The sequence below is a fragment of the Podarcis cretensis genome (genome assembly GCF_951804945.1).
Source record: "Podarcis cretensis genome assembly, chromosome: 8".
Lineage (NCBI taxonomy): Eukaryota > Metazoa > Chordata > Lepidosauria > Squamata > Lacertidae > Podarcis > Podarcis cretensis.
This window is the reverse complement of record NC_137177.1, coordinates 65,064,414-65,089,538: the sequence shown is the minus strand read 5'-3', so window position 1 is coordinate 65,089,538 and position 25,125 is coordinate 65,064,414. Positions and strand designations below refer to the sequence as shown.

The 25,125-nt window shown below is 44.5% G+C and overlaps 1 protein-coding gene across 2 annotated transcripts in view; it reads left to right on the top strand.

The window, feature by feature from the left end:
• The window catches only part of SLC2A1 (solute carrier family 2 member 1), a 46,135-nt gene that overhangs the window by 13,647 nt on the left and 7,363 nt on the right, over nt 1-25,125 (top strand). For both annotated transcript variants that reach the window (XM_079987054.1, XM_079987053.1), the window contains exons 2-6: nt 8,174-8,266; nt 14,465-14,625; nt 15,750-15,990; nt 24,166-24,328; nt 24,713-24,900. In XM_079987054.1, coding sequence (XP_079843180.1) covers nt 8,174-8,266; nt 14,465-14,625; nt 15,750-15,990; nt 24,166-24,328; nt 24,713-24,900 — 846 coding nt within the window. The remainder of the gene's footprint in view (nt 1-8,173; nt 8,267-14,464; nt 14,626-15,749; nt 15,991-24,165; nt 24,329-24,712; nt 24,901-25,125) is intronic.

The window sequence follows — 25,125 nt, the reverse complement described above, 5'->3', positions numbered from 1 at the left end:
GAAATCAGGCTGGATAAAAGGTACCTCTCAGTAAGCGAACTTTTTGCATAGGGAAGCTTTTTAATGTAATGTTTTATTGTGTTTTTATATATGTGTTTTTATATATGCTGAAAGCTTCCCAGAGTGGCTGGGGCAACCCAGTCAGATGGGCAGGGTACAAATAATAAAATTATTATTATTATTATTATTAGTAGTAGTAGTAGTAGTATCATTATTTGCATTGGCTTTTCTGACATGGTCAGAAACCTAGACGTCGTCATTCCAAATTTCCATTGTGGCTTTACCCATGTATGTGTGACATTCCATCTTGCTGTCATTAGCAAGTAGCCAATTAGTTCTCTGCTTTCACAATCCAAACTTTGACTGTCCCAAGTGTCTTTAAATAGTGATGGTAGGAATTTGTAGCACACCTTGGTGGGTGTTTCTTAAAGCACCTGAGCTCCTTTGCAAATAGAAAATGTCACACAAGTGATCATGTTTATAAACCAGCTGGGGCACTTTAGTTTTGTCCGTTGAGAATACTTAGTCATAGGAAGTGAGTCGGGCGATGGTGGTGTCTGAAGGGTGGATGATGAAACATGACCTAGGGTGCTCATCAGTCAGGGAGCAGGGGATGGGGGGTGGGAAGGAATGCACAAAGGTTGGGTTGTGAGGTTTCACTTTGTTTTTGATCTGTGAACCAGTTCCCCACATGCACATCTGTGCAAAATCTTGAAATAGGACCTATCAGCCAGATTCTTTTTTAAGCTAAGAAAAGCAAGCACGCAGCAATATTTTTCTTCGGCCTAGCATGCATGTTTAAATTGCACATCCTCAGATGGCTCACTTCTGAAAATTCAGGTGTGTGGCTCCTCTTCAGACCCAGTTGCTGAGAACAGGGACTCATTCACAGCTGCCATGGGCAGCCTCCCCGGGTTTATTTCTAGGATGCTTCTGTATCTGGAGTGAGTGGTTGATTGATCTGCTGTGGAACTTGGGGGTGGGGACAAAGTCTGTTGCTGCCCAGTTGCAACACCTTTCTCGCTCCTCTTCTGCTCCTCTAGCAAAGGCTTATTGGAAGGAAACAACACCAGAGCAGGGAAGCAGGGCAGAGACCCAACAGGCACCCTCATCTGAAGCTCACTGGCAGGACAGACCCTGCTACCTACCTACCTACCTACCTACCTGTCTGTCTGTCTGTCTATCTATCTATCTATCTATCTATCTATCATCTGTCTATCTATCTATCTATCTATCTATCTATCTATTTCACTTTTCTGAACCACCCTTCATTCAAATAGATCCCAGGGTATCCAACAAAAGAACAGAATGTAATTTAAAATAAAAAAATAAAAGCGCATCTAAAATACTGTAACAACCACAACAATAGCAAAATACAAAACAAGCAGATCCAGAGACAGACAGAATCCTGCCCCAATTTCAGGGGCTGAATCTCACCAGACGCTGCTCTGAGTAGACCCATTGCAATCAAAGAACGCGGCTAACGTAAGTTCGTTGAAAGTTCGTTGAAAGATGGATCTTGCATTCCAGGCGAGCAATTGAGGGGAGCGGTTTGTTTATTTAGTTCGCAAAATTAATTTCGTTTCATAAAATCTATGCACCGCTTGATTGTATAAAAAACAAACCGACCTCCCACGTGTTTTACAAAAAAAAACAACCAACCGTCCAAACAATAAAATCATCACAAAAAAGTCACCAACAATAATTTAAGACCCTCTCATCAGTCATAGATGCTGTAGTTGAGATTCTCGCATTACAAGGGGTTGGACTAGATGACGCTCAAGGTCCCTTCAAACTCTACCATTCTATGAGCCTTGATGCTCATGTCTCTGACTTAACTTTAAAGTATTGTAGTTAGAGCAACGTCCCTGCCTGTCCCTCTCTGTATGTTGCAACGCAAATGCACACAGGTTGTGTCATCAAATAAATTGACCTCCCTGTGGACTTCCTGGAGTTTGTTCAGGCAGGAATCAAAAAGTGTCCGAACGGTCAGTGATGAGTTTGTGTGCAGGCGGGGGGGGGGGGGGACGAGGCTCTCCTACTAGATTAATGCAAGTGGCAGTAGGCATGCATTGTTGTTTTTTGCTTTTGATGACAAATACCAGTCGTGGGTTTGGAGAGAGAACCGGGATCAAGGCTGGAGCAGGTATGGAAAGGGGGAACCTCCCTTTTTTGCTCCGTCTCCAGTTCCCGGCAGACATCACAATTTACGCAGTTGCTGTTTGCACTGAGAAGGAAACTTTCCAATGCAAATAGGAGGCAGCTGCAATATCCTGATCCGCCCCTCCACTCGTGTTTAACTTTGACAAGCAGTTTGGCCTTAAAATGGCATCAGAACCAGATTGGTTGATGATTTATTTGGGGTCCCTTCTCCCCCACCCCACCCCCAAATTGGGTTTCAAACTGCTCTGATTCTTCTGTTTTATTGTGGCTAGGCAGGCTGGGCACAATTTCCGCAGATATCCTCACGGAGCCTCGAAATGGTGATTTCCTGCTTGGGATTCTCATCTGGTGAGAGGAGAACTCCAAAATATTCCATTTTACTTTTTTCTGGTTCTGGTTTTTCTGCTGTGATTCCTGCATTGCAGGGGGTTAGACTAAAGGACATGTTGGTTCCCTTAAAGGTAAAGGTAAAGGTACCCCTGCCCGTACGGGCCAGTCTTGACAGACTCTGGGGTTGTGCGCCCATCTCACTTAAGAGGCCAGGGGCCAGCGCTGTCCGGAGACACTTCCGGGTCACGTGGCCAGCGTGACATCGCTGCTCTGGCGAGCCAGAGCCGCACACGGAAACGCCGTTTACCTTCCCGCTGGTAAGCGGTCCCTATTTATCTACTTGCACCCGGAGGTGCTTTCGAACTGCTAGGTTGGCAGGTGCTGGGACCGAGCAGCGGGAGCGCACCCCGCCGCAGGGATTCGAACCGCCGACCTTTCGATCGGCAAGTCCTAGGCGCTGAGGCTTTAACCCACAGCGCCACCTGCGTCCCTTTGGTTGGCTCCCTTATAACACTACAATTCTGTGGTTCCCCATCAACCCCACACCCAAACCACTTCAGCTTTGGAGCAGCCTGAGAACCACCCCCCAAAACAAGGACAGCTAGCTGGTGATTCCCGCCCTCCAACAAATTTTACTTTGGATAAATTGAGTTTTTTATTATTAGGAGGGGAATAGTGAAGAGTTCCTTCGCCCCACCTGTTTCCAACATAACTGTATTCCTTGTTCTGGTGTCTCTATTTTGCTTCCCCACTGCGTCAGCTGTAGGTTTTCCTCTGTCTAAAATCAAGGCTGCAGTCCTAGGCACACACTTCACCTGCGCTGTGGGTTAAACCACAGAGCCTAGGACTTGCCGATCAGAAGGTCGGCGGTTCGAATCCCTGCTATGGGGTGAGCTCCCGTTGCTCGGTCCCTGCTCCTGCCAACCTAGCAGTTCGAAAGCATGTCAAAGTGCAAGTAGATAAATAGGTACCGTTCCGGCGGGAAGGTAAACAGTGTTTCCGTGTGCTGCTCTGGTTCACCAGAAGCAGCTTAATCATGCTGGCCACATGACCTCGGAAGCTGTACGCTGGCTCCCTCGGCCAGTAAAGCGAGATGAGCGCCACAACCCCAGAGTCGGCACGACTGGACCTAATGATTAGGGGTCCCTTTAACTTTACCTTAACCCCCACTCAACACAGGGGGAATTGTTTCTGATTAAGCAGGCATAGGGTTGTGTCGGATGAGATGTTTATTTCTACTGGATTGGTGTGTGTGGGGGGGGGAAGCACAGGCTTCCCAATCCCAACCCCTTTGATGCAGAAGGAGTTTACTCCCAAGTAAGTGTAAGTCAGATTTCAGCCTTGGCTGCTGAGCTGTAATAACTTGTTGTGCTAACACGGGTTGGGTTTGTTTGTTTGTATGACGCATGCCTCTTTTGCAGTTAAAAGTGTTCTGTTTAACCAGAATGAATTTTTTTGTTTCATAAAAGTAGACTCTGGAAAGAAAGAGCATTGGGTTAGGAGTCGCTGTCATCGCTGTGAACCAGGGGGGTCAGACTAGATAACCCTTGGGATCCCAACACTATGCTAAGTGCAAGAGGATGGGTTGAGCAGGGAACCAAAGGATTGGTCTCTGCAGAAGTGAGGCTACTGTGGGGTTTTTTTTAAAAAAAAGGGGGCAACAACTTTTCAAAACTCTCTTGAACCTCAAGGAGCAAGTCCTCATTGTCTCCACATACTGTTTCTGCAGAGCAACCAAATACTGCTGGGGAAAGGGCAGTCAGGCATTGTGGCTTTTGAAGTGCTTCGTGTGCCTTTCTCTTAAACCAGGCATGGGGCAACTGCAGGCCCTCCTTGTGTTGCCTGACTACAGTTCCCATCAGCCCTAGCAAGCATGGCCAGTCACCTGGCAGGATGGGAGTTGTGGTTCAGCATCATCTGAAGGGTTCCCCACGCCTGTCTTTAAAAGTCAGAATTATGAGCCCTCATAGTGAAGTCGGGAGGGACTGAAGTGTGGGCTCCTGGCAGAGGCTAGATTCGAACCAGGGGCCCCGTCTTGATTTCTCGAGCCCGTGTGGTATAGTTGTTATGAGTGTCAGACCAGGACCTGGGAGACCAGGGTTCGAATCTCCACTCGGCCATGGAGCTCCCTAGGTGACCTTGGGCCAGTCACCCATGTTCCACTTAACCTACCTCACAAGGTTGTTGTTAGATATAAAATTGAGGGTGGAGGGGAAAATCATGTACACTGGTACCTTGGGTTACATACGCTTCAGGTTACATATGCTTCAGGTTACAGACTCTGCTAACTCAGAAATATTACCTCAGGTTATATACCTCAGATCGTGCTTCGGCAGCGCAGCGGCAGCAGGAGGCCCCATTAGCTAAAGTGGTGCTTAGGTTAAGAACAGTTTCAGGTTAAGAACTGACCTCCAGAACAAATTAAGTACTTAACGTGAGGTACCACTGTACTGTATACCGCCTTGAGCTCCGTGGAAGAAAGGGGAAACGGAAGCACAGCAACATGCTTCTATATACCTCTCTCTCCTTTAGTTACTACGCTATGCCAAGTTATCTTATTTTGGCAGACACCTCATGAATGGTGTGCAGCTTGGTTGTGTTTAGGGTTTTTAAAATAATAATAATAATAATAAATTCCTGCCCTTTCCCTTTTTTCCCTTTCAAGTTTGAATGGAAGCATGTTGGACAATGTCTGTGGTTCTCTTGTGCTGGATTTTCTATGAACTTCTGCCAGGGCCTGACAGCTGTGTGGGCGCCTTTGAGATTAGAGGAGGCCAGTTAGCAGGAGGCTTTTCCTACCTGCTTTGATGGAAGGCTGGTCCAGGAAATGGGAACATCAGCTAAGTCCCCCGCTCCTTCTGACAACCTCCTTCACTGTGGGGCTCGCCCCTTGGGGTTTTGCTGAGCCTTCGGGTTTGGGTTAATTTGCGGACATGGGCTTGTGTCCAAAGCAGTTCTTAAGTTTCTCATTTCGGATTTGCCCTTGCGCAATGGAACATTCTCTCTCCCCCCAACACGCCCCCCTAAATTTATTATGGTTCCCCACTCCCGAGCCTCCAAAGCTGATTTGAGAAAAATATGTGGAGGGAGGAGAAATGGGAAACGAGGGCATTGGAAGATGGCACAAACATGTGTTCTGCTGCGGTCTTGGATTCTTTCGCTGTGATTCCTGCACTGCAGAGGGCTGGACTGGATGACCATTAGGGTCCCTTCCAACTCTAGAATCCTATGATCTTGCCCAGAGCATCACGGACTGTTACGGATGCTCAGTTTCCCCCCGCAGCAGCCAGAGGTTTTCCAGACTGTTCTGGGATTCCTTGGAATCTTATTAGTGACTCCTCCTCAAGGTTCTCAACCATTCTTTTCTTTCTTTTTTTCAAAGCTTTTCTTTATAACTTTTCCAATATTATTCATTATTCTTATTCGTTTCTACGCCGCTTTATGTTTTGAAGAAAGACTCTCAAAAGCGGTTTGCAGCACGTCAAAACATCAGATAAACCCAGAATAAAACAGCGAATGTAACAAGGGCAGCTGTGGCAGAAAAGACTGGGAGTTTGCTGTGCTGGGTCTCCCCTTGTTTTGCTAGGTGCACTTTGTTCACGAGGGGCAGCCCTGAAGCCCCAGAGATGTGGCCACCCAACCCATCATAGCTGTCAACTTTCAGATTTGAAAATAAGGGATCAGCAGCCTCACCTGTCCCGGGGACAGTCTACAGGATATCTAACAATCCGAGATAGCAGCGGGAAATGGCGCTGGAATAAGGGAATTTCCCGCAAAAAAAAGAGAAGGTTGACAGCTATGCAACCCACACTAACAGGAGCTGGATGCTAGCCCAGCAGACTGCAGCTTCTTGGTTCCAGGTGCGCCAGGCCAGTTTCTGCTGTGGCATTTTTATCACTTCCAAGGGCATAAAACACGTGATGTAGCACAGAGTACCTTGTGATGCTCAGTTGTTGCTGGACCACGTCTGTCTTTGTCCCTAAGCATTGGCCGTGCTAGGACAGGAGCTGATGGGAGTTGTAGTCAAAGACCCTTTTGCCCATCCCTGGTTCGTAGAACTTTGCAGTTAGCATGCAGGTGAGCACTCTTTTGTCTTTGCAAAATAAATTTTCAAAAAGCAGTAACGAACATATCTGGGGATGCTGTGGTGAGCCTTTAAGGTAAACCTGCAAAATTTGAAAATCTGGAATCTTGGGAAGGGCTGTAGCTCAGCAAACAGAGCAGCTGCTTTTCATGCAGGTTCAATCTCCAATGACATCTCTAGTTAGAGCTGGGGCAGGTTCCTGTCTTGAGACCCTGGGGAGCTACTGCCAGTCAGTGCAGGCAGTATTGAGATACATTCCAGGAAAATGAAGAAGAAAAGGTATGAATTAAACCTTAATGTATGTATTCGTCAGAAGCACACAGCAGCTTTCATCATGTGGTAACAGGGTGGTAACAAATTTGGACCAAAATCGGGTGCTGAAAGTTGTGAGTTCACTGTGAAGAAGGATGGATTATTAACCCACTTTGAGGGGAATAGGGGTGGGGTCCTCCTAATGACTCTCTCAGCACCCTTAACAAACTATAGCTTCCCGGATTTTTTTGGGGGGGGGAGAACCATGGCTATTTAAAGTGGTATTGCCATGCTTTGAGTGTATGGAGTGAATGTGGCATTCGTGTCTGTGTGTGCGAAAGAGAGAGAGAGTGAGAGAGAACATTACCTCATGGCAGTAAAGCTTAAGGGTATAGCCAGATTGTCCTAAAAGCAGGTTCACATGGCTCCTCAAATTCCTTCCACCCCAAATTGAGAGAGAGACCATCTGGGATTAGCCAAGGCCGGATCCCGGATCCCACTCTCCCAAAACAAAGAGCCACTGTGACGTGGGTGGGAACAGAAAAGGGGCTTTGGGCATCCAAAGCTGCTTAGTTCAGCCTGCGAAAATCAGGGCCCCTGTTTTGCTTTCCCGTTGCGGCTGAGGGAGAACCCCTTCTCCACCCCCACCCCCACAATCAGGCTGGTGTCCAAACTTGGTGGCCCCTGTTAACCTCCAGCTTGAAACAAGCCCCTAATTGTCGCTTTCGGCTTAGCCAGAAAGGAGGTGGGGAAGGGGCTTTGCCAAAGAGCTGCTGGAGAGATTCCATGCCCGGTTTTGCCCTCTTTCGTTAGGGAGGAATAACAATAGCGGCCTGTTTTCTTCCTATCCCATTTGAGAGCTGATATCCTGAGAGGACCGTTTTTCTTCTTCATCATCATTATTATTATTAATTTAAAATCGTATCTTTGCTTTCCATCTTATGGAACACACAAGCCCAGGGAAAAATGAGAGACAATATGATAGCCACCTTCAACAAATATGTGAAGGTCTGTCCCATGGAAGATGGAGCTAGCTTATTTCCTGCTGCTCCAGAGGGGAGGACTCAAACCAATGGATTCAAATGACAAGGAAGGAGATTGCGACAAAACCTTAGGAAGAACTTTCTGAGATTAAGGGCCATTTAACAGTGAAGCAGACTCGCCTGCCCACAGCTTGCAGAATGATTCAAACGCTTGACTTCACAGGTGCGGTTTAAGGGAACCCTTGTTCAAGGGGCTGTCTGAAGGTACCCAGGGAGCAAGTGTTGGAAGTTGTCACTTTGCCCGCTGATTAAAAATCTGCCTTGTTTTCTCTCTTCTCTCTCCTCCCCCCGCCCCAAGCAGATGACGGCTCGGTTGATGCTGGCTGTTGGAGGAGCAGTCCTAGGATCTCTGCAGTTTGGCTACAACACTGGAGTCATCAATGCCCCACAGAAGGTGAGAGCTGAAAGGGAGGAATGAATGAATGGCTTGCAGTTTCTCTGATGGGCAAACCATCTGATGGGCAAACCCACGTGGCCTCTGTGCTGGTCTTGTAGGAGGCAACTTGTTCATGGTAGGGAAAGATGTGCTAGCAGGGTGGGGAGGACATCTGAGGCATGTTCAGTCGACCCCCTTAGGAGAATGCAGCTGCTCTTTCAGGGGTTCATAGTATACAGATACGTAGTGCTCCAGGCCTAAACAATTTCCCCAAGGGTGTAAGAAGGGGAAGGGCTGTAGCCCAGTGGTATAGCTTCTGCCCTGCATGCATGTGGTCTTAGATTCAGTCCCCAACAAAATCTTCAGGTAGGCCTGGGATTGTTCCCTCTCTGAAACCCTGGATTGCCGCTGGTGGTCAGTGCCGACAGTACTGAGCTACGAGGACAAACGGCCTGATTCAGTATAAAGCAGCTTCTTATTTTTCTGGACCAGGCTGAAGGTCTGTTTAGTTCAGCATCCTTGCTTTCCATAGTGGCCTCTGGGAAAAGCCCTCAGCAGCCTTTCCCTGGTGTTGCACCCCAGCAACCACAGGTATAATTTCTCTGTCTATGGAGGTTATATCTGGACTTAATAGCCCTTGTAAATGTGTGGGCTGCGTGTAGCCTGATTTGACTGGTTGTGCAGAGGTTCCTTGTGGATACATTATCCGCACAGTGCCGGTGTCTTCCTGCCCTTCTGTGTGGGTCCAGCACATGCTGTATATATCCAAGGCTTGTCCATACCTGCTTGCACGGTTGCCTGTGGCGAGTCAGGGCTGGGTCCAAGCAACCAAGCATTTAAAAAGTTGTTTTTTCCCAGCTTGTGCATGAACGGGCTATGAATTAGTTTCATAGAGTTTCCTATTGCAAAGCGGGGTGTATGAGCACCTCTTTTAATTAATAATAATAATTTTTAAAGGGGTGCTCATAAGCCCCTGCTTTGCAAAACTGCGAAAATTATTATCAGTTAGTTGCTTTTCCTTGCACAAGGCAAAAGCAAAACACTCCACAGATACATTAAAACCAATAGAAAAAATACATTAAAAATATCCCACCACAGATAAAGGCCACAGATAGAGGCCAAAGGACTGGTTATAAAGGAAAATTGTCTTTTGAAATCCAGAAAATGCTGTGCAAGGTGGGAAATTCAGGCTCCCTCCCTCTGCTCCCCCCTTGCCCACCCCCCAAAAATAGCATATCCGGTTAGCCAGCTTACTGCCAACTCTAATGGGATTTGTTAAGCTGGTTCCCAGGAGAATTAACAGTCCCTCTTGTGCTGAGTGTTTTGTTTAAAAGGACTCGGGCGGCGGGGGGGGGGGGGGGTGCGGCTGCGTCATTCTCAACCCTTCTCGGCTAATACTCACCCAATGCCCCTGGGACGGATTCCAGAGTGGGATTTAAGCATGCCCAGGATGATTTTCAGACCGTGGTCTGGATCAGCTCCATCTCAAGATAACGTGGAGCTGGGAAAGCTTTGGAGAAGGCAAGGAAAACGACTGGGGAGTTGGAGCCCTCCTTGCGAGAAAGGGCTGTCAGTTTGATTAGCCAGAGGCACAGTAGAGATTTAGAAAACGATGCATGCTGTTGCATATACACGATGCATATATTCCAATAATAGGAACATAAAGAAGCGGCTTCATATACTGAGTCAGACACTACTGGTCCATCTAGCTTGGTATTGTCTGCACTGACTGGCAGCAGTTTTCCAGGGTTTCCGGTTGGGGGGGCATCCCCAGCCCCACTTGGACTGAACCGGGGAGCTTGACAAGCAAAGCAGGTGGTCCGCAGCTGGGATAGAACTTGCAGCCTTTGAGTGTATGGACCCACAGCCACAAGAGTAGTAGTGTGGCATGGCTAGCAGCCTGGGTAGCTAAAGAGAACTTCCTTGGCCAGAGACAGTATACATCTGATTTCCAGGTTCTTGAGGGACCAGCAACAAGAAGGAGTTTTTTCCTTTGTGCTCTGTCTCTGGGTTTCCTGGGCTGTTCCTCACGGGATGCAGGTTGCAGGATTTAGATGCACCACAGTTTGATGTGACGGAGGGGGCTGCTCCTTCGGCAAACTAAGAAAACTGACCTTCCTCACCCTGATTATTCCAGAATAATAGAATCCAAGGCCAAAAGCTCCCCACCCCAAGTCATAATTGTTGTACTAAGCACATAGCCAGAGCTGCTGAGGTTAGACACATGTTTATTTGAATTGCCAGCCAATGATAGTTGCAAACCACTGGCATAAATGATATTCCCTTGCTTATTCTGAGATTCCTTTAATACCCTCCCTGCTGCCTCTTTTAGATGTGCTTTAATCTGTTCACTTGCTACTTAAGATATTAAACCAAACTGCATTGAAGAGAGATTGCCCCGTCGCTAATTAAGTAATCACTTCTTTCACTGCAACAACTGAGGAACAGCTTTCTGAGTTAACAGCTTGGGGCCAGTTTACCTGCCCACTTGACTGCTCCAATCCATGGAACTGGCACTGTTAAAGGTGCTGTATAATACCCAGTTCCATCCTTGTAAGAAATCGATCTTCTGGGGTGCAGCACCCACACTTTGGAACTCCCTGCCGATTGACATCAAGCTGGTGCCTTCGCTGTACTCTTTTTCAGTACCTCCTTAAAAGACTTCTGTGTTCAGGAAAGCCTGTCCAGATAATGTAGAATGTTGTATTTATTTCTTTTTAGTAACCAGTGCTTTTGAGTATTTTTAATACTGGCACATTTAATGTTTTATATGGTTGTCAACCACAAAGCTTTCTGCATTGCAGGAAGTTGGACTAGATGATCCTTGTGGTCCTTTCCAACTCTGATTCTATAAGAGGTTGTTTTGTTTTGCTGGATTCTTTTGTTTACTTGAATTTTGTCAAGTAAACAAATTGTTTATTTGAGCTGCTTATATACCATTTAAATTTAAACTAAACTCTGTTCATTGTAAAATGCTGTGCTATAGAATCCTTCTGCATCAGATCAGATGTCAGATGCCCTCCCGTCAGATGTCAGGGAAATAAACAACTATCTGACTTTTAGAAGAAGTCTCTTTAGGGAAGTTTTTAATGTTTGACGTTTTATCTTGTTTTTCATATTCTGTTGGGAGCCGCCCAGAGTGGCTGAGGAAACCCAGCCAGATGGGCGAGGTACAAATAATAGATTATTATCATATTATTATCGTCAGGGCTTTTGTGACTTAATGGTAGAGCATCTGCTTTGCATTCAGGCCGTCCCAGGTTCAATTCCTATCTGCATCACCAGGTAGGAAAGGACCCTGTCTAAAACCCTGGACAATTGGTGCAGACAATGCTGAACTTGATTGAACAGCCCTTATTACGATTGAGGAGGAGAGTCTCTCAATTCTGTCTTATCTCTTCATCGAGCTCTTCGTAGACCCGCCCAGAGCCTTATTTAATGGTTCCCAGAAAAGCAGCTGTGCTAAGGCTGTTGCAGGAGAACCAGTCAAGCATCTTTTTGGTGCCACAAGACTAAAACGGATTACGCCGTAAGCTTTATCCGATGAATAAGGGGGGGCATTGCATCTGAGGGAACGGACTCATAAAAGCATCTGGAATAAGACGTGTGTTTGCCTTTTAGGTGCCTCACATTTGACGAAGTTTTCTTTTAAAGACACATCAAACAGGATGGGGGCGGGGGGTGCAGATGTTACTGGACTCCAGCGCATGCCATCCCTGACTTTGACTACACTGGCATGGGGCTAATAGGAGTTGGAGTCCAACCCCACCTGGAGGACCACAGGCTCTCCACCCCCACAGTATTACTCTGTGGTGATGGTGTGGGCTCACCTGTGGCTGTCCAGATGGGAATGGACTCCAACTCCCATCAGCCCCAGCCAACATGGTCGGCGGCTACGGATGAGGGGTGCTGTAGCCTAGGAGGACCTGGAGGGCTGCAGGCCTCCCATCACTGATTCAAGAAAACGTGAGGCGAGTTTGCTACTTGTTAAGGTTTCAGGTTGGTTTTAACACTGTAGTTTTGAGCTGATTTAGCGCACGGTCCTGAGTGGGGACGAGCGAAGCAGTGGTTCGCTTGCCACTTCCAAAGGCCTGCTGCTGACTTTTCCCTCCTCTTCGCACAGAGCTTTGGTTTCTTTAACCCCCCCCCCCTCTCCAATTTGGTTCCCATGGGGGAGAAATGAGCTTAAAAGAAAACACCATTAAATGCAGCAGAATTGTCCAAAAACAGTTGGGGTTTGCCGTCTCCCCGGGTGAGAGAGGAAAGAAGGAATCCATTGCTTATTCCGAACATGCAATGTGAGCTGCCGGGTCCTGGCTCGTGAGTTATTCTTGGAATCCTGTTTAAATAATAATATATATATTTCTAATACTGTAAACAAACAATAGCACCTGTTGGAAATGCAAATGGCAAAGAGTACATTTCCTCCAGGATGGAGAGGTTGGCCTCCAACAACAGCATTTGCCCTATTTTGTGAAGAAATAAGAATTTAAATGCAGTTCTGAGGGACAGAAGGGGGATCTCTTTCCCCATTGCTGAATTCTCCCCGCCTTCCCCTTGCCCCAGTCTATTCCTGCATGCCTGTGATGACTCAGCATCTCATGGTGACTCAGCAAAGAACCAAACCTCCAGGAAGTTACACTGTATGGCATAGGATTTTTTTTTTTTTTATGAACTGGTGACAGAAAAGCACCTGTGCAAGACTCTTGTTTCCTTCCAGGTGAGGGTCACCTGGTTGGCTGGGTGCCCTGCCAATCTCCTCGCTGCCACCTGGTGGAGAGAGTAATCACCACCTTAAAGCCCCAAAATGATATTTTGCCCACCAGGTGTGTTGGGACTAAAGCTCCCCCATGCTATTTAAGCTAGTCTTTGGGGAGAAAAAGAGCTGATCACAGCAATTGTTCATAAACCCATCCAGTAAAAAAACTTTAAAAACATCTAAAATCAGAGACTGACTAACCATTGCAGTTTTGATACCAATAAGAGCCAAAAAATCAAGCATCTACAAAATTAAATCTTGACCCCAACAAAAACTTCTAAACAGCACCCTGCCCTAATATTAGGCGTCCTGAGCAGCAGGTCTTGCAAGACTGGCAGGTAAAATGGGCTCTGGCTGCAGATCATGAAGCCTCCAGGTTTGATCGCCTCTGAATTACTGAATGCTAGGGTATGTTATTATATTGCAATTCACTTTGAGTTTATATCTCATTTTTTAAAAAGCGACTAGTAAGTCCAACAAATCATAATTTAATCATCAGGACAGATGGAAGGAAGTCCTTCTTCAGACAGTGCATAGTTAAACTATGGAATTTACCTTCCACAAAAGGCAGTGATGGCCACCAACAGGGATGGATTGGAAAAATTTGTAGAGGAGAGGGCTATCGGGGGCTCCTAGCCATTAATAGCCATTATGGAGGCTATTATCTGGCTGCACAATCCGAGGCAGCGGTGCTTCCGAATACTAATTGCTGGAAAACACTGGAGGGGAGAGGGCTCTTGTGCTCGGATCCTGCTTGCGGGTTTCCCATAGTGGGCATCTGTTGGCCACTGCGAGAACAGGATGCTGGACTAGATGGCCACTGGCCTGATCCAGCAGACTCTGTCTATATTCTTAATAAGAAATGGTGGGAAAGGGGTCATCGGCTTCACGCCCTGCTTGCAGGCTTCCCTTTGAGGCATCACTGCAGGGAACAGGGTGCTGGACTGGATGGGGCCCCCTTTGGCCTGATCCAGCCTTGTGGCTCTTCTTAAAGGATACAAAATGTGGTAAGCATATAAACCATAAAATTCGGTTCAGTTCCTAGCCCCATAACATTTCTTTGCCCACTAAAACCCACAATGGATTTACAGTGGTACCTCAGGTTACAGACGCTTCAGGTTACAGACTCCACTAACTCAGAAATAGTACCTCGGGTTAAGAACTTTGCTTCAGGATGAGAACAGAAATCGTGCGGCGGCAGTGGGAGGCCCCATTAGCTAAAGTGGTACCTCAGGTTAAAAACAGTTTCAGGTTAAGAACGGACCTCCAGAACGAATTAAGTTCTTAACCCGAGGTACCACTGTACCCTAATATTGGGAAGAGGTTTTGTTTTTACCAGGTGGCTTGGTGTTTTGCGTTTCAACCTTTTCTGAAGGGCAGCTACCAATCTGGTAAAAGTGGCTGCCTTGAGGGATGGTGCAATTCATGGGGTCTCTCCTTGCTCTCTTCCTCTGCAGGTGATTGAGGAATTCTACAACTACACGTGGTACAACCGCTATGGGGAGTACATCAGCCGCGGCACCCTCACCACGCTCTGGTCCCTCTCGGTGTCCATCTTCTCGGTGGGCGGGATGATTGGATCGTTCTCGGTGGGGCTGTTCGTCAACCGCTTTGGACGGTGAGCGCTGAGCTTTTTTGGCTTTCCGCAGTTAAGGGCCCTAGTTCGGTGCTAGAGCACCTGCTTTCTGTGCAGAAGTTCCCAGGTTCAACTCCCAAGGGCATTTTTCCAGGTAGGTCTGGGGGAGAGTCTTGCCCAGAATTCTGGAGAAGCCAGTCTGTGCAGGAGATACTCAGCTTGAGGGGCCAATGGTATGGCTCAGTATTAGACAGCTCCTTATGTTCCTGGGTTGTTCCGTTGGTGCTGTTTCAACACCCCCTCATCCTTTTTCTGGAGCAAACACCAATCCAGACCTCCTTCAACCATTCCTCATAAGGCTTGGTTTCCAGAACCCTGATCATCTTGGTCACCTTCTTCTGCACATGTCCTAGTTTGTCAATATCCTTCTTAAATTGTGCTGCCCAGAACTGGACACAGGGCTCCAGGTGGGGTCTGGCCACGGCAGGTTGGATTTGATTTAAATCACTAGTCCGTAAGACTTGATTTGAATCATTTTTATTTTTTTTTGGACAGAAAGACTCATTCTTGCTGGTATAACCTTAATATTGACAACCAGATGAAGGTTTTGGTTTTGGAATAATAAATTTTCAGAGTGGTTTTTACAGTTACATAAAAAATTACTGATTTGGTTATACTATTAGAAATGCATAGACAGATAATTATGAAATTATTGTGAGGTTTAATAAATTAACTGTTTATATTTGGACAACTTTTCTGCTGTACTTCATTGGAAGGAGATTAAATAATTATTTCCTTAATAAAAATTTAAACAATTTATTTAACTAAAACAATAACATTATGGCATATGTATCCATGTTTGTTAACTGATGTGGTTAAACAATTAAACTAAGAGTTTTAGCACACATGACAAATCCTTATTTCCTGATGAATAGCCTTTGGACTATAATGTAACTTAAACAGAAAACTATCTTTAGAAAGATTTTTCCTCCAAAAGCGTTTTATTTTAAAAATTCAATTTAAATAAAAAAAATCTGATTTTTTTAAAAAATGATTTTTATCCACCCTGGGCCAAGGTGGAATAGAACAGTACTGTCACTTTTCTTGAGCTGGACACTCTACTTCTACGGATGCCCCCACTTAGCCCAACTTTTTTCCTCCTGCAGGCGGAATTCTATGCTGATGTCCAACAGCCTTGCCTTCCTGGCTGCAGCGCTAATGGGTTTCTCGAAGATAGCCAGCTCCTTTGAGATGTTGGTCCTCGGTCGCTTCATCATTGGGGTGTATTCTGGCCTCACCACAGGCTTTGTGCCCATGTACGTGGGGGAGGTGTCGCCCACGTCCCTTCGGGGGGCTCTGGGGACGCTTCACCAGCTGGGCATCGTCGTAGGCATCCTCATAGCGCAGGTGAGGCGGGCTATCGGTGGCTCCCTCTGCTGGGGGATGGGAAACAGTGCACCTGCAAAAGGGGTCGATGGGGGCAAATGGTTTTTCCGAGATGATGGGAAACTGGTTCTTTTTGAGGGTGATAATTATCCTGTGCAAAAAGTCATTGCCTCCTGGGCTCCCCTTAAATGCATGCATACCTGCCCACTTGACTGAATGAGGTGAAACCAGTGTTTGAAACTCCCATTGTTCTAGGCGCATTTTGTGACGGAATTTCATTAGCACAAGCAGTTTCCAAGCTCTGGGTTCAGTACTGCGCCTAAGATTTCAGATTAAAACTGCAGAGGGGAAGGAAAGGAGGACCTTTTTCTGCCTCTCCACTTCCAGCTACTCTCTGAAGACTGGAGAAGAGACCCTCTTATGAATATTAGGGGGGTGGGCAGGGGAAAGACTAGACCATGTGAAAAATGAACATAATATTTTAGCTGCAGTTCATTCATTTTCAGCTTTGTATTCTTGTTATAGAAATGTGTGCCTAGACATTCCATTGTTGTGCCCATAACCTAGGTTTAAGGTGCCATTTAGCTCCTAGTTTTCATATCTCAGTTTCTAACACTGGGTGAAACCTCTGATTTCAGTTTGGAGAAGGAACGTGCTTTATCTATCAGAGTTTTTATTGTCCAAAAAATCAGAGTCCCAGCTACACAAATCTCCCAGGGACGGGTGTGGTGATGCTTTGCACTGGGCCAAGCAATTACGATGGACTGAGGCTGCCTGCTTCAGTTCCTTTTTTTTTATATATATATATATAATATTTATTAATAGGTTTTTTTTTTGAATTATAATAAACAAAACATACAAAAAACATCACATTTCATAACATATTTTCTTATCCTTTTTGGACTTCCTCACATCTCCCTCTCCTACGTTCCAAAATATAAAAATTAATTCAGCAATTTATCACCTTGTCCCCACCTTATCTAATTTTCCAATGTTATATCTTAAATTTTAGATATAGTCATTTGACTTTTTAAAACTTTTTAGTTTAGCCTAATCATTATCTAAAAGTTGATTTTTTCCTAAATTTAGCTTATCTTCATAGTTCAGTTTATCTAATTCAATGGTGCCAAGTTGTTTGTGATCAAGCATCCTCCTTAACATTCATACAGTTTACAATATTTTTGCAAATAGTCCTTAAATTTCTTCCAATCTTCTTCCACCGTCTCCTCTCTCAGGTCTCGAATTCTGCCAGTCATCTCAGCCAGTTCCATATATTCTATCAGTTGCATCTGCCATTCTTCCAGTGTGGGTAGATCTTGGGTTTTCCAATGCTTCGCAATGAGTATCCTTGCTGCTATTGTTGCATACATAAAAAATGTTCGGTCATTCCTTAGCACCCTCTGGTCAACGATGCCCAAAAGGAAGGCCTCTGGTTTCTTAGGGAAGGTATACTTAAATACCTTTTTCAGCTCATTGTATATCATTTCCCAGAAGGCCTTAACCCTAGGGCAAGTCCACCAGAGGTGAAAGAACATTCCTTCACTTTCCCTGCATTTCCAACACTTATTATCAGACAAGTGGTATATTTTTGCAAGTTTGACTGGGGTCATGTACCATCTATATATCATTTTCATTACATTTTCTTTCAAAGCATTACATGCAGTGAAATTCAGCCCAATGGTCCATAACTTTTCCCAGTCCTCAAACATAATATTATACCCAATGTCCTGTGCCCACTTTATCATAGCCGATTTAACCATTTCATCTTGTGTGTTCCATTTTAACAGCAAGTTATACATTCTTGAGAGTACCTTAGTCTTAGGCTCTAACAGTTCCGTTTCTAACTTCGATTTTTCCACCTGGAATCCTAACTTTTTATCAAGTTTAAAAACTTCTTTAATCTGAGCATAATGTAACCAATCTCGCACTTTGTCTTTCATTTTCTCCTGACTCTGCAATTTCCAATTATCTCCATCTTTTTCTAATATTTCCCAATACTTCGGCCATTTGGCCTCCATATTGAGTCTTTTCCGGGCCTTAGCTTCCAATGGTGAAAGCCACCTTGGAGTTTTGTTTTCCAATAAGTCTTTGTATTTTGTCCAGACATTAAACACTGCTTTTCTGACAATATGGTTCTTGAAATTCTTATTGATCTTAACCTTGTCATACCATAAATATGCATGCCAACCAAACGCATTGTCAAAACCTTCCAGATCTAGTACATCAGTGTCTTCGAGAAGCAGCCAATCTTTCAACCAGCAAAAAGCTGCTGATTCATAGTACAGCCTTAAGTCTGGCAGGGCAAAGCCCCCTCTTTCTTTCGCGTTAGTTAATATCTTAAACTTAATTTTGGGCTTTTTGCCCTGCCAGACAAATTTAGAAATATCTCTCTGCCACTTCCGGAAACACTCTGTTTTGTCTACAATCTGTAATGTTTGAAATAAGAAAAGCATTTTCGGCAATACATTCATCTTTACAGCAGCAATTCGGCCTAACAAGGAAAGTTTCAATCTTGTCCAACTTTCTAAGTCTCTCTTAATTTCTGCCCAGCATTTCTCATAATTATCTTTAAATAGACTCAGATTTTTTGCTGTTATATTTACCCCTAGGTATTTTACTTTTTTAACCACGTTCAACTCTGTCTCTTTCTGAAACCGTTCTGACTCTGTAACTGTCAAGTTTTTCCCCAATACCTTAGTTTTCTGCTTATTTAACTTAAATCCCGCTACCCGACCAAACTCTTGAATTAATTGTAATACTTTTTTCGTGCTAGATTCTGGCTCCTGAAGGGTCAAAACTAGATCATCTGCAAACGCTTTAAGTTTATATTGTTTCGCTCTGACCTGAATACCTTCCACCAGCCGGTCCCCTCTAATCATGTTCAAGAGCACCTCCAGAACAGAGATAAATAACAGTGGGGAAATCGGGCAGCCTTGTCGTGTTCCTTTTTCAATTTTGAACTCTTCAGTAATCACATTGTTAACTATCAGTTTAGCCTTTTGTTCTGAATAAATTGCGTCAATCCCGTTCCCAAAACTCCGTCCCACCCCCATCCCTTCCAAATTTCCCTTAATAAATTTCCAAGAAATATTATCAAAGGCTTTCTCCGCATCTATAAAAATTAAAACTGCTTTTGTGTTGATATTTGTTTGCAAAAGTTCCAAAATGTCAATTATGTTCCTTGTGTTAGCAAACAAATGTCTTCCTGGGAGAAAGCCTGCCTGGTCTTTGTGAATTACCTGATTCAAGACTTTTTTAAATCTACTTGCTAATATGTCTGCAAATATTTTGTAATCCACGTTTAGGAGGGAGATGGGGCGGTAGTTCTTAAGTTGAGTCTTTTCAGTTTCCGATTTGGGTATCAATGTGATAAAAGCTTCTTTCCACAATTCCGGCGCCTTTTTCCGCTCCAAAATTTCGTTGCTAACCTCCAGCATTGGTTGTATCAAATAATCTTTCAATGTCTTATAATACTTGGAGGTTAGTCCATCTGGCCCTGGAGATTTGCCCAATTGCATATTCTGAATAGCTTGTTCAATCTCTTGTCGTGTTATTTTAGAGTTCAAGATTACTCTATTTTCTTGTGACAATTTTGGTAATCCATTCTTTTTCAAAAATTGTTTTATCTCGTCCTCATCTTGCGGCCCTTGAGTATATAATTTTTTGAAGTATCTCTGGAAACACTTTCTAATGTCCACAGGGTTCTGAATGTTTCTTCCTTCAATCTCTAAATTTGTAACTGTGTTTAGTTTCTGTCTCTTTTTCAACTGCCATGCTAGCAGTTTCCCACATTTATTCGCCGAATCAAATGATCTTTGTTTCATTAATTTGAGTTTCCACTCTATTTCCTGGTTTATCAATTTAGAATACTGTGCTTGATGGAGTTTAATTTCTCTAAGAATCGGCTGTGACTTCGGATTAGATCTTAGCTTCTTCTCAAGTTCTTTGATTTTCTCCAAAATCTTATCTTTTTTCTCATTTTGTGTCCTTTTCTTTACAGCATTCTGTTGTATCAGGAACCCCCTCATCACGGCCTTACTTGCATCCCAGATGATTCTTTTTTCCACCGTAGTGTTCAAATTTATCTCAAAATAGTCCTTCAAAACTTTTTGGGCCTTCTTGGTAATCTGCTCTCTAAACAAATTGTCATTCATCTTCCATCTAAAGGAGCCGGCTGGTAGTAGTGTTATGCTCATCTTTACAGCATTATGGTCGGAGCAGGTCTTTGGGCAGATTTCCACCTTTCCAGTCTTAGGTGCCAGACCTCTAGATATCCATATTTGGTCGATTCTCGTCCATGTCAGTTGGGCTTCAGAAAAGAATGTTCCTTCTCTTCCCAGGGGGTTCTTTGTCCTCCAAATGTCAATCAAGTCCATGTTGTCAGTTAGTTCAAAAAAGGTCTTTGGTAGTCTTCCATCTTTTGTAAGATTTTGATTTTGTGACTTATCCATGTTGGTTGATACCACGCCATTCATATCTCCCATCATAATGATGTTGTCATAGTCCAGATAGTCCAGGACATTCTCATGCAACTTCTTATAAAATTCCGATTTCCCTTCATTTGGTGCATAAATTCCTAGTATCAAAAACTTCTCTCCTTGATAATGTATCTCTATTGCCAAAATTCTTCCTTGCTCATCTTTAAATAAAAATTTAGGTGATAGGCTCTCCTTTGCATAGATCACCACTCCTCTTTTCTTCACTCGGTCCGAAGATATAAATTCTTGGCCTAATCTTTTATTTATTAGCACTTTTCTATGGAGCCTTGTCACATGTGTTTCTTGCAGACAGATAATGTCCAATTGTTCTTTTTTCAATATATGAAATAATTTCCTCCTTTTTTCCGGAGAGTTTCACCCATTAATATTCCAGCTCAACAGTTGCAGAGACATCCTGAGCAAATCTGTTATTTCTCAAGGGGTGGTATCTTTTTCTCTGGATCTTCAGGTTCCAAGGGAGTAAGTACAGCAGATGCTCCAGGCCCCAAGGGTGTTTCGATTCCTTTCTGAAGGTCCTCTCCGTAAGCAATCAAAAATTTATCTCTATCTTCAAGTGTTTTAATCTTGACTTTCTTCCCTCTGAAGGTGAAGGATAATCCCTGAGGGAATTCCCACCTGAAAATGATTGAATTACTCCTTAACAGTCTCACCAATTCAAGATAGGCGGATCTAAGGTCCAGCAGTTGTTTCGGGATATCTTTGTAAATTTCTGCTCTTTTATCCAAAATGTCCAGTGACTTTTCGTAGTGTAATCCCAAAATCTTGTCCCTTTCCTCCCTCGATCTCAAAGTTATCAAGCAATCTCTGGGCTTATCTTTCTTTGCAAATCTTCCAAGTCTGAAAGCCGATACAATTTTAAAATCCTTTTCTTCCTGTATAGACCAGAACTTGGAAAATTCTTTGGTCAGGAACTCAGCTAGGTTTTCTTCTTCAGCTTCTGGTATTGACCTTAATCTTAAATTATTTTCCCGGTTCCGCAGTTCTATCATAGACAAATACATCTGATGTTCTCCAACTTGTTTACATAATGGTTTTACCTCTTGTTCTAATTTTTCAACTTTTTGGCTGGTAGCCTCAGCCAATTTACGATTCTCTTCAGAGGCCTCAGTTAACTGCCCAATTGCTTGTACGTTCTGTGCCACCTGTCCAGTTATTCTGTTTAGACAAGCTGTATTTTGATCAATTTTAGCTGTTTGTTCATCCGCTTTCTTGTCCAGAGATTCTACTCTTTTATCCAAGGATTCCAATTTTTCATAAATTTTCTCTAGGATTGAAGCAGTTGCTCCTGAGGCCATATCTTCCAACTGTAACTGCTCAGTTTCTTCTTCTTCCCCTGCCAACGGCAGAGTAGATACAATTTCTTCCTCCCCTGCTACCGGCAGAGTAGGTAGAGATGATCTACGTGTCTGTAATGCTGAGGTTAAAGTTGTTTGTCTAGTTCTTACTCCCTTTTTTCTTGTGCCACTCATTCCAACTTTATCTAACAGTCAAGGTCAAGCTGAGTTGTTCCCATGAGAATTCCACAGCCCAAGAGTAAACAATCGTATAGGAGGAAAGGAAAGAGAAAGTAGAATAATGTCACTGCTGTAAGTCCAGAATCCTCTAGAGGGAGCTTGCAATGTCTTGAGAGAAGAAGTCAAATCAAATAAAATCAATAAAGTCAAATTTAATGTCCATAGACCTTCAGTAGCTAATGCTTAGCAGAGTTAGAATTGACAGCAAAACATTGTTTCTGACAAGTGTCAACTGGTGTTTCAAAGTAGCAAGTCTTAAAATGCTCTAAATGTTGCAAGTCCAAATCCACAATAGCCAAGTCTGCAAACTGACAGTTTTACTGTTCAGGCAGCTCAAGTACCTGGGCTTCTCAGTCAAAATCTGTAGTTCCCATAGAAGAAGATTATCACAGTCCAAGTAAAGGTTAAATCCAGTAATTAAGTTAAATCTTTACTTTGTCTCAAAGCAGCTTCAGTGGGTGCTCAAATCAGATGGTTTAAAAAACCTCTACAGTGGCTCCACTCCTCCAGCTCTTTTTGCTTTGAAATTTAAATAGCAGCGGAAGACGGACTTCCTTTTAACATCTCTCCGCTTTCAGCCAAATTTCCATTAATTTAGACTCCAATTTTAAAAAGTCCTTCCTTACTCACGGGTTGTTGCTTTTCAGTTCCGAACGTTTCAAGGAAAAAAGGTCAGGGCTTACCGGCAGCAGCTGCGCGGCTTCACTCTGCAGAGTAGCGATCGACTCACAGCGCCGCAACCCCCTCCACGATCCGAGGCTCCTTATGGGGTCTCTTCAACGTTTTGAGGGTCGCTCCTGGCGCCCGCTGAGTCCCAGGACCACAGGCTCTTGCTGCCTGTGGGTTTCAGACGCGGGTCTCCGCTTCGCCATAGCGGAAGACCCGATCTCTGCAGAGCTCCCTTTCACTAAAGGAAAAGGACCGCCATTGCCGTTCGCGCCGCCTCCGGAAGTCCGCTTCAGTTCCAAGTATAAATGTCAAAGGGGAAAGCAATAAAAATGGGGCAGTTTAGCATACAACTTCCGTATGTTGATTTGTAACACATGGATGCAAATTGAAGCTGAGTTTCAGAGGGAAAGTTGCTCCATAAGCAAAGTGTGTGTGTGTGTGTGTGTCCCCTCACACATTTGTAGGTATACTTTATTGGAGTAGCTGGAAGGCATAGTAAATGTCAAAAGTTTGGCAACGACTGTGATCACTGCAGCCAAATTAGTCAGCACAAGACATTAGAAGTCAGATAAAGTAGTTGACCATCCTACAGTGTTGAAAAAACACCACCACCCATATGGGCTATAGCACTTGCATATTATGAAATAGATATTGAAGGATGTGCACTGAACACATTGATTGAAGAATGGAGTCTGATAATTATGGGAATGTTATGGGAATGTAACATTCCATTACTGTGTTCAGCCTTCCCTACTTTCATTCCTATAATCCTACATTTTGCTAAAAGAAGAACAATAACCAAAGACCCCCAGTAAATAACCACAGTGGATAAACTGTGATTGACTTCTTGTAAATGGATGCATGACGTTATGAAACCGTGTTTACATGTGTAGATGAATTATTGTGGGTTGTACCTAGTGCTAGTCCAATCCAGGACAGACCCGGTGAAATGGACACGGTCAAATTAGGTCCATTAATTTCAGTGGGGCTTATTCTGAGTAGAATTTGGGTGGATACAAGTGCATGTTTTATTTGTAACTATTTTGGGATGTACCCAGCTCAGCTTCATTCCGAGTAAGCCCATTGAATGGACCTGTCTTTTAATTTCAATGGTCTACTTTGTGTAGGAGGAGCATTGGCTAGAACCCAATATTTTTTGCAAGAATTTTTTCTTAAGTGGGGAGTCAGGACAGGAGATCTGAGGCCTGGTACAAAAGACTGTGTGTGAGAGAGAGAGAGTGCTTGTGTCAGCTACCCCATAACAACACCCTGAGAGATCCAGGCAAATGTAGAACTCTCAAACACTGTTACCCCTCCAAGATTCAGAGTTCCCAGATTAAACCTGCCTCCTCTTCCCTACTATGTCAGGCAGTCCTGTTTAGGGAAGCTTTTAATATTGGATGAATTATTGTATTTTAATATTCTGCTGGAAGCCGTCCAGAGTTGCTGGGAAAACCCAACCAGATGGGCAGGGTATAAATTATAAATTATTATTATTATGTCATCCTCTACAGGTGTTCGGCATGGATCTGATCATGGGGAGCGATAGCCTGTGGCCGCTCTTGCTGGGGTTCATCTTTGTTCCTGCCTTGGCGCAATGCATCCTGCTGCCCTTTGCCCCAGAGAGTCCCCGCTTCCTCCTTATCAACCGCAACGAGGAGAACAAAGCCAAGAGTGGTGAGCAGCCGCCTCCTTTCAAAAGAGGCCTTTAGTGTGGGGCCTGCACATGTTCAGTGCCCATGGAGGCATGTGGCACAGTGGTAGCATGCTTCTGGGTGGAGCTATGTGACTGAGGTCATGTGCTGTCTTATCCACTGCTCTGGGATCCCTTGAGATGAAGGGTAGTTTAGAAATGTCACAAGTAAATAAAATAGTTGCTGCAAACATCATGTGATTGAAAAGAGAAGAAAACACAGGGCTCGTGCACATTTAATGTGTAGCTTACTATGTGTAACTATTAAAGGTGTAAGAGCACTGTCTTATTCTTTCTCCCCCCCCTTCCTTACTTCACCTGCAAGTCATGAGTGCATCTCACCTGATTCCTCCCTCATTTCTCTTCAGTCCTGAAGAAGCTCCGAGGGACGACCGACGTCAGCAGTGATCTCCAGGAAATGAAGGAGGAGAGCCGGCAGATGATGCAGGAGAAGAAAGTCACCATCCCGGAGCTTTTCCGCTCGCCCATGTACCGCCAGCCCATCCTCATCGCCGTGATCTTGCAGCTTTCCCAGCAGCTCTCTGGGATCAATGCGGTAAGTGGCTGCAGAGGAGCGGAGGAGCTGGTGGTTGGTTTGAGGGTGAAGAGGCTCTGTGAGTGGTCTGCTGAAGCAACACCATTCGTGGCTAGGAATCTTCTCTCTTTGCCCCTTTCCTCCTATACCAGGGCTAATTGCTGATTAAATCAATCCTATATGCATTGTGGGTGGCGCTGTGGGTTAAGCCACAGAGCCTAGGACTTGCTGATCAGAAGGTTGGCG